Source organism: Mixophyes fleayi, chromosome 11, assembly GCF_038048845.1.
Source record: "Mixophyes fleayi isolate aMixFle1 chromosome 11, aMixFle1.hap1, whole genome shotgun sequence".
NCBI lineage: Eukaryota > Metazoa > Chordata > Amphibia > Anura > Limnodynastidae > Mixophyes > Mixophyes fleayi.
In genome coordinates this window covers 28,112,596-28,129,276 of record NC_134412.1, presented here as the reverse complement: position 1 = coordinate 28,129,276, position 16,681 = coordinate 28,112,596, and the positions used below count along the sequence as shown (strand labels likewise).

Here is a 16,681-nt window from a genome sequence, read left to right as displayed (position 1 = left end):
GTTAGTTGTAAACTTATTGCTTATGCAAATTTATATTTGGATAGTGCAATATTAATGCTCTTCATTATTCTAAAACTCTGAGCTAATAAATGGAGTGTTCCTTTTAAACATACATTTTGAGATATTGCCAATAAGGGTATCAGATCGATCTGTATCCGATGGTCTATGTTTTATTGTTCGATTGCTGTCCATGGCCTTATCTGTGTGGAGTTTGTGTGTTCTCCATGTGTTTGTGTGGGGTTTCTCCCACAATCCTAAAACATACTAGTAGGTTAATTGACCTTAGTCTCTCTTTCGGTCTGTATGTATGTTAGGGAATTTAGACTGTAAGCTCCAATGGAGCAGGGACTGATGGGAGTGAGTTCTCTGTACAGCGCTGCGGAATTAGTGGCGCTATGTAAATAGCTGATTATTGTGTGCTTTCTTAGTTATTTTGCTTTATTCTGCTCCAACTGAGGGGTCGTTAGCCTTTGTACTTTCTTTTGTTCTTTTTTTTATCTACTTTAAATATGAATTTTAAAAAGTTGTATATAGTTTTACCTTATCTTTCTTTTCTGCTGCATGGGGCAGACAAGCTCTTTTATAGGTCTGTCCTCTTTTAGCCACTCATCCACCCAGTTGTCTACGAGGACATTTCCTCTTGTAGACGGAGTGCCCTCTGTCCGCCTCTGGTCTTCATTGCCTCTGTAACGGAGCGCTGACTCTGGTGTTTCATAGGTCCGCCACTGTATTTCTGCCAAATACATACAGATGTTTGCGTTTTAACTTTCTTAATTTCATAATAAGATGGGTAATGTTCACCATTCTCACAACATGAGGTGATTACCACAAAGCAGGGATTGCTAACACAGTACAAAATATTCAGTAATCGGAAGGAACCAATCCAGTGTTTGCTTTCATTGTCTAACTTGTGCTAGATCAATCAAAGCTAATTGCTGATTGGTTGCTGTGGATTACTTTCCATTTACACTTCGTTAGTAAATAGCTTCCAATGTCATTGGTCCATTTGGACATAAATAACAGATTTCAATGTATGGCTTCAGGAGAGAATGTGACCATTGTGACTGTTGTACAAGAGGACACTGCTGGTGAACCATCGTGGCATCGTTACTCTACTTTCTTTTTCATGTCTGTATTGTACACATATAAGGGAAGTTGCAGCATCTTGGGCAACTAATTTATGCCAAAGGCCATACATTGCCATCCCTCCCCTGGATATATTTTGAAATAAAAGGGGTTTTTAGGCACCAGGCATTGTAATGTGCTGTACCATAATTTGCTTCTCTTTAATGGCATTTGATTTTCCTTAAAGCAATATACTGCTGGTTTTTTGTCAAGTGACTAGAACACTGCTACCCCTCCTGTTTCTGACTGAGCAATGGTACTGGAGAGTGACAAGACCACTGCTACCCATGTTTCTGTGTGAGCAATGGCACTGGAGAGTGACAGAAACACTGCTACCCCTGTTTCTGTGTGAGCAATGGCACTGGAGACTGGAGAGTGACAAAGAACACTGCTACCCATGTTTCTGTGTGAGCAATGGCACTGGAGACTGGAGAGTGACAGGAACACTGCTACCCCTGTTTCTGTGTGAGCAATGGCACTGAGCAATGTCACTGGAGAATGGAGAGTGACAAGAACACTGCTACCCCTGTTTCTGAGTGAGCAATGGCACTGAGCAATGTCACTGGAGAATGGAGAGTGACAAGAACACTGCTACCCCTGTTTCTGTGTGAGCAATGGCACTGAGCAATGTCAATGGAGACTGGAGAGTGACAAAGAACACTGCTACCCCTGTTTCTGTGTGAGCGATGGCGCTGGATCTCCTGGGGAGGGAGGTACTTATGGAATCCAAAACCCGCGAGATCTGACAACGCAACAATGACGTTTTGCCCCAAATCAGATCCGAGGACGCGTGAATGTAATGAGCCGGCTCGCGAGCCTTCACAGATCCCCTAAGTTCGGGTGGGCTCGATTTTCAGAAAACTGAGCCTGAGCATCTCTAATTATATCTAGTATCTGTTTATATGCTCATATTTCTGTTCTCACCTATGTATAAAACATACCTGTCAATTTATCCGATCGGTGTGAAAGTTGCGAAGTAATGTCTGTTCACTGGTGCTCTGCACAGCAATGAAGGTGTTTGGAGGGGATGGAAGGAGAGAACGGGCAGCCTAGTGCTTCAAAAGGGCTAGGCATGCCCCTGGGGTGTGGATACTACCCACTTTTGATTCGACCACACCCCCATCATGACATAGCCACTCCCCCTGTCCCTGAGGTTGGGAGGTATGATAATAAAAAAATATATATATATATATATATATATATATATAGTACTTTTCAATGAGCTCCCATAGGTTTGTGTATGTAAATCTGCCCATTTCTACTATGGCATTATTTGGTTTGAAATATCTAAAATGTAATTGTTTAACACAAACAGTAAGGAAAAGGAGGAGAATATAATTTAGGACAAAATATTTTCAATATGATCCACCCAAACAATGAGTGATGGAACATGAAAAATTATGCAAACAATCTCCAACCAGATTCCTATCACTAGAGATGGGAGAAAACATTCAGGCCAATCAGTGCAAGGAGCTTAAAGAAGCCAATCAGCAAGCATCAATAAATGTCACATGTCCATAGCCTTATAAAATGGCTTACAGCCCCTCAGCTAGTTATTCTTCCTGGAAAACATCTCTGGATGCTCTATCTGGATGTGGCTATTAAAAGCCCAGACTACTGCACACTGATGTTCACAATGCATGTGCTATAGCTGTGTAACAAGAACTGCAGCATTGCTTGTCCTATTTATCTTTCCTTGTAGAGTGCGGTCTAGACCCATGGCTGAACCAAGTTTTGATGACTTGTGCAAAAATAAAATGATTAAAGTAAAGAGGTGGAGAGTGCGGAAGGGTGGAAAATGTACAGTTATGGTTTCCTATTTGAGGAACGGCGCATAGCAAGTGCACTCCACAAAAACACTTGATGCAATTCATCAAGGTTTGCAACTAGTGCGTTCAATGGAAATTCTGAGGTTTCTACCTTTCCTTCCTACACCTGGCCATTATACCTTGGGGAAAAAAATTTGTACAGATTTAGCCTAAGGCTAGGTACACACTGAAGAATTTTCTGACCGACGTGTTATCTCAAATGATTGAACCTACAACTGAAAGTCCGATCAGTCTGACGATTCATGTGTACACACTGACACAATTTACTTTCAGATCTGTGCTCTTCTTCTGGTCCTCTAGTCTTCAGAGAATGACAGCACAATATTCATTCATTCCTGTCAATTTATCACAATGATTAAAACAGCCTTGTTATAGCTATCCACATGTCCTAACGAATATCGTTAGCTTCTGTGACTCTGAAACAAAACTTTCTGTCTGTCTTAGAACTAACAAATAAATTCTCTACAGCACTGTCTATATTTATTCACCAGGACAGTCATCGCTAACATTGGCTAAAAAGGACACGACTCTGTAAACTCTATGGAGATCGTCAGCATGAGGGCATACACACTACATGATTAGTCGGTGGTTGGATGGAAAATATTAAACAATACGACCAACCAAATGAAATGATGATTGGCACTTTGGGACGACTTCAGATCATGGTGTCACTATACACACTCACACGATATGTGACCAAGCGGTCGGATGTCGGCTGATTGGAGATTTTTCGTGCAATCATCGGGCCAGTGTGTACCTAGCCTAAACTCTCTATACAGGTCTTCACTCCAGAGTCCTCATTAGATTAAGCTTTTAACTTATTTATTTTCATGTGTTAATTTTAGAGGCAACACAAATACATACAGAGTTTATGCGGTGAATACCTGAAGCTTCACTTTGATCTCCATCCAGTTGCCATGATAAATAGTGCAAGCTATATTAATTGAATATTTATTTATTTTTTAGAATTTACAATACACTTTAATATACAACGTAATGCATTCGATAACAGTGTACTTTTTTTTTTGCATCTTAAGTACTTCTTTTCTATAAATGTTAACTTCTAAAACCTAGGAAATATGACTAGATAGGAATAACTGCTTTCATCATGCAGAAAAAAAGGTATTTGATTTTGCACCTGGTCAAAACTGAATAAAGGACACATCCATTGATTAAACTTGAAACCTGGGACAGTCCCTTTAATTCGGTCAGTTGGTAATTATGCAGCTGTGTTTAGAGGAAGAGGATCCATTAGTGTTGCCATAACAACCTGAAATCTTCTTATATATGATTGTTTTGATCAAATAAAATAAACTAGCTAGAATAAATAAAGCTCATCATACTAACGGTATTAATTAAAGAAGGCATTTATTAATTCATTAACAGACATTACTGAAATCTAATGGAACCTTATAATGTTTTTTTCAATTGAAAATATATTTACCTAGTAAAGTCATATAATTTCGAAAGGATTGCTGCTGGTCTTTAGAAAAGCATTCCTTACCATTGTGAGTAAAGTGCATACAAGCTGTGTCTGAGCAGGTTACCACTCAATTATAAGTTTTTGTGTACTATAACTAAATCCTTTGTCATTTTCCAATCTGGTTTAGCAAAATTCAACCAACAGGATAAGAATATCGGGCACTATTACTATAAATAAAGACACAATTATATTTGAAGCCTTCTTAATGTGGTTCATGACTTGGAATTCATTTGACACTTTCAATTTGACATAAACAAAAAGTCAGAACAGATCATTTCATTTTACATCATAAAGTCAATCTTCCACGTATGTCCAGGCAGTCAAAATAAGAACAAATACTTGTACAACAACATTGAAAACTAAGGACCAGAACTAAAACGGTTCTGACAATACCGCGTACTGTAACAAAGCATAGGTTCTAATAGAATATGGCTAAGCTTTACTATTTTAATCCCTCAACGCAGCCTCCTCAATCATATGTTACGTACTGTAAATACTAATCCTGACTCAGGACTAGTACAGCTGGTAAAATGTGATTTGCTGCCAAGTAGGGGTGTAACTAAACATTTGTGGGCCCCAGGGCAAAAGTTTGCAAGGGCCCCCATGTATTGCCCAAAGGTGACAAACTTTCATAACACACGGGCAGGGGCAGGCTGGGCTAGGAGTCAGGGGGGCATCTGCCCCCCTAGGCTGGTCCCATAGTGGGCTACCTTGGGCTGGGTCACTTGGTCACCTGTTTTCTTTCCCTTTAAATTGTTCCTAAAAGGCTGCTAAGCAGAGTCTTGCCCACTGAGCCAGCCCTCTCCTGCACATGGGGCTTTGACAGGGAAGGCGGGCCGTCCTCAGCTGTGGGTCCCATAGCACCTATGGTAATTACGCCCTTGCCCCCAAGGTATTTTATAAGGCAGACTAATACCCCATTCATACTGCACCAAAATCCCGGGTTTTTCCCGGGGCGAGCTCAAACGACCCGGGTCTTGGTGCAGTATGAATGGTACAAGTGAAAAATCCCGGGTCTAAAAACCCGGGATTTATCGAGGGGTAATTCCCGGGTCGGACCCGGGTTGCCTGCACTATGAATGAGAGAGAGAGAGAGAGAGAGAGAGAGAGATTTTTCATATTCCAGCTTTCAGCCAATGAAAAGTGCTCTGGTGATGACTCCCACAAATTGCCAGGGCACAGACTTGTGCAGTATGAATGGGGTCAACCCGGGAAATTCCCGGGTCCAAGGTGCAGTATGAATGGTGTTTCTGAGCTGGGACGCTCCGAGCCCCTGCAAAAACCCGGGATATTGCCGGGGGCGGCAGTATGAAAGTGGTATAAGTATACTAAAAAAAAAATCTAGACCATTTGGCTAATGAGGCAACAGAAAACTGGTATTACAAACTATACTCTCTAATCTGCTGACAATATACCAAATATATCTATACAATATACATCATAACATTTTATATCTATAATGTTTCATAACTTCTTGTGTTGTTCTGACCAATAATTATAAAAAATGACTCACCTGCCCCCAGTGGATGACTGTTCTGATCACTTATTCCATCTTCAATGCGATGCATCCTTAAATCCAATAATGGCAAAGTCAAATCTGTTCCCCCAGTGCTCTGTACAACTCAGAAAAGTTGCACACAAGGAAGTTCTGTTTGAAGTAATCTGTCAACTCCCTGCGGCTGGTTAATGATTTGTTGCAGGCATTTATGTCCCTTATAAAACAGGAGTGGCCCAAGAGTGACACCATCTCAGGAAATACAAGCAGTCCAGCCTGAATGACAGTTATTGGAAGAGAAATGCAAATTAGGTTTGGAGTGGTGTAATCAAATGTCAATAGAATGCCACATAGTGACAGAGTCACAACAGAAGTACTATTGTCTCTGCAACATGGAGTGATAATCTTGGGCCTGATTCATTAAGGATCTTAACTTGAGAAACTTCTTATTTCAGTCTCCTGGACAAAACCATGTTACAATGCAAGGGGTGCAAATTAGTATTCTGTTTTGCACATAAGTTAAATACTGACTGTTTTTTCATGCAGCACACAAATATCAACTTTAAATTTCTGTGTACAAATCAGCTATCAAGTATTTGTGTGCTACATGAAAAAACAAGCAGTATTTAACTTATGTGCAAAACAGAATACTCATTTGCACCCCTTGCATTGTAACATGGTTTTGTCCAGGAGACTGAAATAAGAAGTTTCTCAAGTTAAGATCCTTAATGAATCAGGCCCCTTATTCTTAATTCACTGTATCTATCATGAACGTTCTTCAATTTTTATTTAGTCTAAACATTGCATTTTTTAAAGGATTATAAATTAAACCAGTATTTTGCCAACGGTACCATAACATCCACAAGCTACTTTAATCTTAAGTTGGGGTCCCTTCCTTGTCATGCATTTCAGTTGTAGAATAAATATTTGTTTTTTTTTTTAGCAATGAAAGTCCTTCACATGACTATTAGACAGTGGAAGTATAGTGGTCTGTCCCATTATTTGCAGAAACCAAGTTTCATGTGCCGTATCATACTAACTAACAGTTGTAAGTAATACCAATCTTGTCTAGTCGCATGTGTTTCATACCTTGAAGAGTTTAATGAGCAGCCTAATCTAGACTTTTTTTCAATTATAATGGTAAATACAAGCAAGAGAAGCGCCACAATTCTGCCAGTTGAAAGAATATTTTTAATCAAAGGAAAACTATAATAAAGATAAATATTTTTTAATACTGACAGATATCCCTCATGACAAATCACAATGGCATGATTAAGGTAGTCCGCAGAGTCAAAAAATATTATCTGTGTGGAGTTTGTGTATGTTCTCCCCGTGTTTGTGTGGGTTTCCTCCGGGTGCTCCGGTTTCCACCCACAATCCAAAAACGTACTAGTAGGTTAATTGGCTGCTATCAAATTGACCCTAGTCTCTATCTCTCTCTGTGTGTGTTAGGGAATTTAGACTGTTAGCTCCAATGGGGCAGGGACTGATGTCAGTGAGTTCTCTGTACAGCGTTGCGGAATCAGTGGCGCTATATAAATAAACGGTGATGATGATGATTATCTAAATGATCCCAAGAAAAGAAAAACCACACAGCCTATTATATCACACGTTTATTGCACATAGATTTGTAGACAGTACTAGAGCAGGAATCTTATAGACCATATTTGAGTCCATAATGTATTTCTGCTATTCATATACAATGCGATAAAAGCAAAAACAGTGAAATATAGACCAAAAACATCCATAAAATGTTGGTCATTGTGACATATCTAATTGTTTTATACATTTTAAGCTGGTCAGGACAGGATTAATTTAATATATTGGTTTGTACTCAGCCTTCTGTAATTTTTACTAAATTCTTTGAATTGTTTTTTTTTTTTACATTCTGTGCTTTTCAGCTATGTTTTTATAATATTAGGCACAGTTGTTTTGTTTACCTGAAATTGATATAGCCATGTCCAATTCAGAGAGCACAATGTAGTTGTGTTGTATCCCAGGTCATACTAAATAAACAACTCTGTTTCATGACACAGGTATTTGGCTACAAAAACAGATTAAGTAATATATTTAGTAAAAGGAAGGAGTGTCCAAGACTATAAATCATTTGGGTACAAAGTGCTTATGTATTAATAGGTTTGAGTGCAGAACAGCCCATCAGTTGTGCATATTGGCATAACTCAAAGTGCTATGCAAATATTACATCAAAACTATCAGTTAATATCTGTAGAACACTGCACAGCTTCTGAAAATATCCCAATGCAAACACCAATATTACATCATGAGTAAAGTGCAGTAATATGCTGTTTCAGCCACACCTAGTTTTTTTGTCATTAGGTTTACTCTAGAAAAAGAATCACAAAACTGGAAAATACACACAAATGCACTACAAATGTTACGCAGGTTTTTTTTTTTGTTTTTTTTTAAGTACTGCATGATTTTTGTACTATTTACCTCATGTGTTGCTTTTATCAATATTGCTTTTAGTTTCTAGAGAGACAATGCGTGGCTGAGACAGATCTCCTTATTACTGGACATTAACATTGCTCTCCTGTTCATTTACGATAAAGAAGGTCTAACTAATAAGGCTTGCCCAGCACTGTTTTTCTTTAAACTCTGAAATACTGTAATTACAGTATTGTGTCTTCTAATTGATTGTAAGAATAAAGCTCTTACTCTTAACAGCAATTAGGTGAGTAAGACTAGCTTTGCAGTAAATTTCATGGTTTGGCTCAGTTACCAAACAACATTTAGTGCAAGTACACATTAAAAGAAAATTACTCAGCACTGGGGCAATAGTGGACATCAAAACAAACATTGATGTCTATAGCAATTGATTTTTATCTCTGCAGTGCAAACAGCACGGTAATTGCAAATGTAGGCGTGTGTCCCTTTATATAGAGCTACACCTAGATAACTCTCTGGTGTTCTTTTAGGAAGCACCAAATATTTGGTTTGCAGACTGCAGAGGAAGATGATGGCGTCTGTGAAGGAGCAGAAGGCTGAGAGAAGGATTTGGGCAGAGTGAGTGTGTTCCTTCCAGAATACAACATAGACATCCTATGTTTTTTCTAATTTTTAAATATGTAAGCAGATCTACTCACTTTTAAATTATAGCAAAATATGTATTAGAGTGACACAAACATTTGATCAATAATACATAAAAACAAAACCTGTCTGAATTAATTCATACAGGGATAACTGTATATGTACTTGGTATGGGCGGCACGGTGGCTAAGTAGTTAGCACTTCTGCCTTACAGCAGTGGGGTCATAAGTTCAATTCCCGACCATGGCCGTATCTGTGTGAAGTTTGCATGTTCTCTCCATGTTTGCGTGGGTTTCCTCTGGTGTCCTGCCACAATTCAAAAACATACCGGTAGGTTAATTGGCTGCTAACAAAATTAACCCTAGTCTGTGTCTGTCTGGCTGTGTGTGTATATTAGGGAATTTAGACTGTAAGTGCCAATGGGGGCAGGGACTGATGTGAGTGAGTTCTCTGTACAGCGCTGCGGAATTAGTGACACTATATAAATAAATGGTAATAATAATACCTTGTAAATGCACAACCTGACAGCTGATTCACTCATATAATAGTAAAGGTTTGAAGATCACCGTTTCAGGATTTCTGTTCTTTACTAGAAAATGTGTGGTCCATTCACCAATGTCTCAAAATTGCCTACACTTTCCCAATGGATTCATTGTGCAAATTCTGGACTTGGGTCATCTTAGTTACACTTACTGTGGGTGAAGCACCTTAGTACAGACATTTTATTTAAAGTCTGTTAGACTGCACACACTGGCACTTACTTGTAACCTCCGCCTTTGAGCATAGATTAAAAACACATTAATGAGCCATAGGGGGCTACATTGCCAGTGTCCGGGACGATATTGCACAAGCGCACTGGATAGAAAGAGGGAAGCTGGGAGAGAACTTAATGGTTTTACTGGTCACATTGGGGGAGTGGGGGGGGGGGGGTAAGAGGGAGAGAATGTGTGTTACAAAAGCAGCAAAGGGTTTAGCAGTCCTGCTGGAAGAATCATTGGAGGAGACCAATGATTGAGACAGATCTGTGAGGAGCAATCTCTACGATTCAGACTGAGCTGTATATGTGAGGAGCTGTATCTGTGGAGAGCAGTACATCAATAAGGATAATATCTATGAGGTGTAATACCAGTGTGGAGAGACACCTGTAGGGGAAGCAGTGAGAAAAGCAGTATTTGCATAATCAAACATAACCCTTATAAAACAGGAACTTGAAGTGAAAGGGAGCTATTGAGTTAACAACTGCATCAGGAAGTTCAGAGACTGAGGATAGAAATCTGTGCAATATATCCTCTGCATTGTTATTAAGACTGAATTAGTATTTGGCCACACCTGTTAATTATTGAATTGAGTTGTTTCAATCAGACCCGTTGCCAGAGATGTATAAAATCAAGCACCTAGCCATGCAGTCTCCATTTGCAAACATTTGTCATACAAAATGGGTCGTTCTGAAGAGCTCAGTGACTTCAAGCGTGGTACTGTGATAGGATGCCACCTTTGCAATAAGACGGTCCGTGAAATTTCATCCCTGCTGGATATTCCACGATCAACTGTAAGTGATATTATTACAAAGTGGAAGTGTTTAGGAACAACAGCAACTCAGCCACGAAGCGGAAGACCATGTAAAATCACAGAGCGGGGTCAGCGACTGCTAAGGCGCATGGTGCATAAAAGTCGCCAACACTCTACTGATTCCATAGCTGAAGAGTTCCAAACCTACACTGGCATTAATGTAAGCACAAAACTGTGCGTCAGGAGCTTAATAGAATGGGTTTCCATGGTCGAGCATCTGCATGCAAGCCTCACATTACCAAGACCAATGCCAAGCGACGGATGGAGTAGTGTAAAGCACACCGACACTGGACTGAGGAGCAGTGGAAATGTGTTCTGTGGAGTGATAAATTACGCTTCTCTGTTTGGCAGCTCTGTTTGAGCGAGTCTGGGTTTGGTGAATGCCGGGAGAGCGTTACCTGCCTGACTGCATTATGCCAACTGTGAGGTTTGGTGGAGGAGGGATAATAGTATGGGCTGTTTTTCAGAGGCCCCTTATCTCCAGTGAGGAACAATCTGAATGCATCAGCATACCAAGTCATTTTGGACAATGCTATGCTTCCAACTTTGTGCCAAAAGTGTGGGGAAGGCCCTTTTCTATTCCAACATTACTGTGCCCCAGTGCACAAAGCAAGGACTAGAAAGACATGGTTTGATGAGTCCGGTGGGGAAGAACTTGACTGGTCCGCACAGAGCCCTGACCTCAACCCCATCGAACACCTTTGGGATGAACTGGAACAAAGATTGCGAGCCAGGCCTTCTAGTCCAACATCAGTGCCTGACCTCATAACTGCTCTACAGAATGAATGGGCACAAATTCCTACAGAAACACTCCAACATCTTGTGGAAAGCCTTCCAAGAAGAGTGGAAGCTGTTGTTGCTGCAAAAGGGGGACCAACTCCATATTAAAGTATATGTATTTGAATACAACAGTCCCTGTTGGTGTAATGGTCAAGCGTCTGAATACTTTGGTTCATATAGTGTATATCTTTCGGGCCTGCGCTGGCAGAGTGCAGGGAGGTGAGCAGGCATCCGGGCTTTCCTCAGTTATTACTCTGCGTGCTGTAGGAGGTGAGTGTTGCAAATTCAATAGTCTTATATAATGACTGCCAAGTACCTAGTAAAAAAGATGTAACACAGGCAGGGTAACTAGGCTTATTACACCAGTGCACCTTACATTAAGTACTGTGACGCACCTCCTCTGCAACAAGGAGCTGCCAGCTAAGGCTATGGGCACATCTGCACCTGTCCTCTGGCTGCATTGGCACTGAACGCTTGTATATACAGATCAGCTTATCCACTTAGGGAGTGATGTATCCAATTTTGCGGTGTATTGTAGCTGCATTCCCATCTCGATGGAACACATACACTGAGATATTGCCCATGTACAAGAGCTCAGCAGGTTATGGGCACGGAGGCTTCATCCTGCGGAACACACTGCCATACACAAATCACCTCATTAGGTTTCATCAGTTTCATGAACTTCTTCCCCTCTCACTTGCCGACAAGTATCAATCAAATAAAGTTGCTTAACCCTTGTGCTCCAGACGAACCAATGCATTCCAACTGACAAAGTTAGAAAGTAAGCCCTTTGGACAAGGAAATCAAACACACTATATCCATCAATGATGGGCTCCTGTGCTGTAGAAGGTTATTAACAGTTTACTACCAGCTAGCTGAAAAACCTCTTGGTTAAGTGTTTAGCAGCTGCTAGGATCTGAATGGCAGAACAAGAAGTAGTTCGTACCCCAGCTGCTTTGGAAGATTGCATTGATCGGTTTGCATGTGCTGTGTCTACCCACTGACACCATAACCCAGGACAGCTGTCACTTGCAGCCAATGATTACGACAGATGAAGATCACAGATCTGAAGGTAATCGGGTATAGTGTGTACACATGAATCGGCAGACGGATCAGGACTTCTGTCATTGGTAAAATTTCAAACGATATTGTATTGTTTCAAATTTTCTGTAGTGTGTACGTACCCAGCCTTACTGAGATCTCTATAACCTCCCACAATCCCAGCCTGCCACAGCACAGGACTCCCTAAAACATCAAATTAATAAGTGTCTGTGTAGTGCAAACCTCCCTAAATGGATAATTGAAGCTGCAAACCAGCTTAGTGATGCGATCACGCCGAATAAGTCTCCCTGGTCACCAAAGCACAAAAATATGGCAAGGCTCCAGGCCCGGATGACATTTCGGATGCTTATTATAAAACGTTGTTCCTCAGCTCCAAAACCTCTTTAATTCTGTTCTGGGTAGATACCCTCGTCAGGCAAGAATTCTGGTGATCCATAAAGAGGGCACGGACCCATATAGATGTGCCAGCTACGTCCCAGATCTTTGTTAAATAACAATGTCAAACTTTACGCCAAGATCCGTTTGCAACACCCCATTGATGATTGTGGTATCTGAGGTCCACAGGTGTTGGCGAGAGCTCACCTGTGATAACGTGATGGATATGTGGATTACCTTGAGGTGCGCCACAAGGGCCTGCGTCTGTTGACCTTGCTCTAATCTTCTTGCCAATGGACTCTGCAGCTCCACAATATCCAATAGCCAGTTTTATTCAATAAATTATTTTAAAAACATTTGATTTATTTGTTTAATAATCTTTTGATTTACCAAACTTACTAATACTACTGTTGTTATAAATTATCCTTCCTCTTATTGGCAAAACCTTTTTGTTTCTGTAAGGTGTCAGCAGTGTTAGATATGGATGCTAGTCCACGCACGTTTAAACTTAACCAAGTTGTTGGTTTATTAGAACACTTGTAACAGTAATAGTAATGCAGGTACTCACAGGGTTAATGGCCGAAGCAGCAGTCATGCAGTACAACAGTCTTATGCAAGTTAAGTATTCTGAGCAGTATCCTTATACAAACAGTATATGCAGGTTTTGGATTTGGATTAGCTTGTTGTTTTAGTTTTGGCAAAACCGCCCTTGTGTGTTTTGGTTTTAGTTTTGGATTTTTTAGAAAAAAATCCTAAAATCATATATTTTTGCTCTTTTTTTGTTCCTACATTATTATTAACCTCAATAACACTAATTTCAAGTCATTTGCAGTCAATTTTGACCAGCTCACACATTACAATATTATTTTCATACACTTTCGGACAAATAGTGCAGCTACCTGGCTGGATGGTAAGCGACAGAGCAATGACACAAACACACAGCAGTTCAGAGCACATCTAGGACACATTGGCACACAGCAGGGGCAGAAAAGAAAAATGGTGCAAGATGGAATTGTTTTTGGGCCCTCCCACCCACCATTATGTTGGATCTTAAAAAGGAATCCAAAAATCGCGAGATCCAAGATCCGACTACGTAACAATGATGTTTTGCCCCGTTGTCGATTCCAAGGGCGCGCAAAAGTACCGAGCCTCAGCTCGGCTCAGTACTCGGATCCCCTAAGTTCGGGTATGTTCGGTTTTCAAGTAACCGAGCCTGAGCATCTCTACTTATGTGTTTAACATTTGTTTTTTAATGATGTCTTTATGCTTTGTGTAAACAAGAATTTTGTTTAACTATAGTATTTTACTGATGGTTATGGTAAATTAGCTCTCTTGAACAATTATTTATTTCATATAACACAAAGTTACTCAACAACATGAGCGTAACACTATACAGGTATAAAGGTAACATAAGTGCCTGAGGTGTAATGTTTGCAGCGTTTACTTATCTGTCTGTCTTTTCTTTAAATCTCTTCTTGAAACACACCCAATTTACCTCTATCGCTAGATACCCTGTATTTCACTTTAGCTTCAGTTCTGTTTCTGTCACGTTTGACACTGAACATGTAAATATGTGAAGTTGAAGACTCAATTCAATAATAATTCTTTGCTTCCACTCTGCTTCTTCTGTGGTTGTAGTTCTTTATTATATAACTCTTGTTGCTGCTCTGACAACCTTTTAGAATCTTCATCAATACCTTGTTACTCTGATCTTCAGTCTTCATTCACGCTCTCTGCACCGACACCTCCTTCCAGTATTTCACTCTCCAACCACATTTACCAACTGCCCACACTCTCTGCATACTCCCTAAGGCTGAGTATACACTACAGTGTTTTCAGCCAACTATTGGGCCAATTAGACGATAAACGACCCGTCAGTCCAATATCACATTAGTGTGTACACTGCAACTATGAACGATTATCTTTCCAAAGCCCATTGTATAGTTTCATTTCATTTTTAAACCAGACTAAAAAAGTTGTTCAAATATGGAACAATGTTGTTCCAATTCTGCAGTCTGTATACACTCATGACCAGCAGTGTTCACAGATCTCTATGGAGTGTGCAGAGTCACAATCTTTTCAGCCGATGGTTATGACCGATGAAGATCACAGATCTGAAGTTACATTGTGTAAAACTTCGATAGTGTGTACACGGGAATCAACATGCTGATCAGGAATTTTATTTATTTTTTCTGTCGCTAGTAAAATCTCTAAGAATATCGCATCCGGAAAAAGTTTCTGTAGTGTGTACCCAGCCTAAGCAAAAAGATCATGACTCTGCACAACTCTTAGAGATCTATGGACACTGCCGGTTACGAGTGCATACACACTGCAGGATTGGAACGACATCGTTCCATCTTTGAACAACTTTTTTTAGCCTGGTTTAAAAATCAAACGATAAGCTGTGCTTTGGAAGGATAATTGTTTATCATTGCAGCATACATACTAATGCGATATAGGGCCGACCGGTCGTTTATTGTCTGATTGACCCGATAATCGGCTGAAAGCACTGTAGTGTGTACCCAGCCTGTCATGGCTCATGCCATCTCTTTCCTCCTCTCCTTCCCCAAAGCATGTTGGGAGTTGCAGTTCTCAATTCTAGTTCTGTTCGAGACCATATGACACATGTGTATTATGTCACATGGTACTGACAACGTTAAGTGATACCACAGTTCCAGGATATCACACTAGCAAACATATTGAACTTGGTACTACCATCTCTAATTCACTACGACCAGGTGGGCTTCATCCCAGGCAAGAAAGCCAGAGACAATACAAGAAGGGCCATTGACCTAATACACATTTTAAACACTAGAAAGTCTCCCGCATTAATCCTCCCTGACACAGAGAAGGACTTCAAAACTTCAACAGGATCTATTGCCAATTTATGATCCAGATCCTGCAACAATTCAGCCTGTCTGGAGACTTTCTCATGAGAATCAAGGCTCTTTACACTCACCGTTCTGCTAGAGTCATGATCAATGTTACTCCCTCGCATCCTGTCTTCATTAAAAACGGCACCAGGCAGGGCTGCCCGCTATCCCCTTAATATTTGCGAACCTTTATAGGCAGCCATTAGAGCTTCTCCAGATGTACGGAGTGGGAAGGTGGGGAACCTGGAATATAAGATATCATTATTGATGATGTCCTGTTAACCCTTAAGTAATGTAATATATCACTTCCTAACCTTTTAAAAATTATGGACCAATATGGTAATTTGTCAGGTTATAAGATTAACTACTCGAAATCAGAGCTTCGTGACTCACTTCATCTTCAAATGGCAGACAAAGAAGATCAAGGACTTGAGGTATATATTACATGTTCCTATGAGTCTCTTTATTCCAAAAACTTCCCACCACCACTTTCTAGAATCAAACCCAACCCCCACTCTTGGCGATCCCTAATAATTTCGTGGCTAGACAGGATCATTGAACAATCAATGAACAAAATGAATCTCCTACCCAAATATTTACCTTTCAGACACTACCAAGGTTCCTTTCTTGGAATTGGCAACCCATTAAAAAGTTTTCTCTAAATTTGTATGGAATAGTAAACCTCTAAGAACACCCCTCGCTCTTCTTAAAAAAATTACGAACCAATAGGCAGGGATTTCCCAGATGTTAAGCTATATGAGGTATGTCTATTAAATAACGAGACTGATTAAATAACTCCCCTTTATTTATTGATATTACAAATTTAATAATTGTCCCCTTCAATATACTCCCCATTTGCACTAATGCATCGCTGTAGTCTTGTTTTCCATTGGTCGAAGGCATGGAGCAAATCAATTTCTGTTACTTGTTTCAACATATCTGCCGTTTTCTTCTTTACAGCATCAACTGACTCAAAATGTGTCCCTTTAAGCACTGATTTAACTTTTGGGAAAAGATACAAATCGCAAGGTGCTAAATCGGG

At 40.2% G+C, this 16,681-nt stretch overlaps 1 protein-coding gene across 1 annotated transcript in view; it reads right to left on the bottom strand.

The window, feature by feature from the left end:
• Positions 1-15,804, bottom strand: part of TMC4 (transmembrane channel like 4) — a 44,991-nt gene extending 29,187 nt beyond the window's left edge. The window contains exons 1-3 of the mRNA XM_075190994.1: positions 15,726-15,804; positions 5,951-6,208; positions 541-733 (exon numbers count right to left, since the gene is read on the bottom strand). Of these exons, the coding sequence (XP_075047095.1) occupies positions 541-733; positions 5,951-6,005 (248 nt within the window). The 5' untranslated portion in view covers positions 6,006-6,208; positions 15,726-15,804. The remainder of the gene's footprint in view (positions 1-540; positions 734-5,950; positions 6,209-15,725) is intronic.
• Positions 15,805-16,681: the final 877 nt, after the last annotated feature.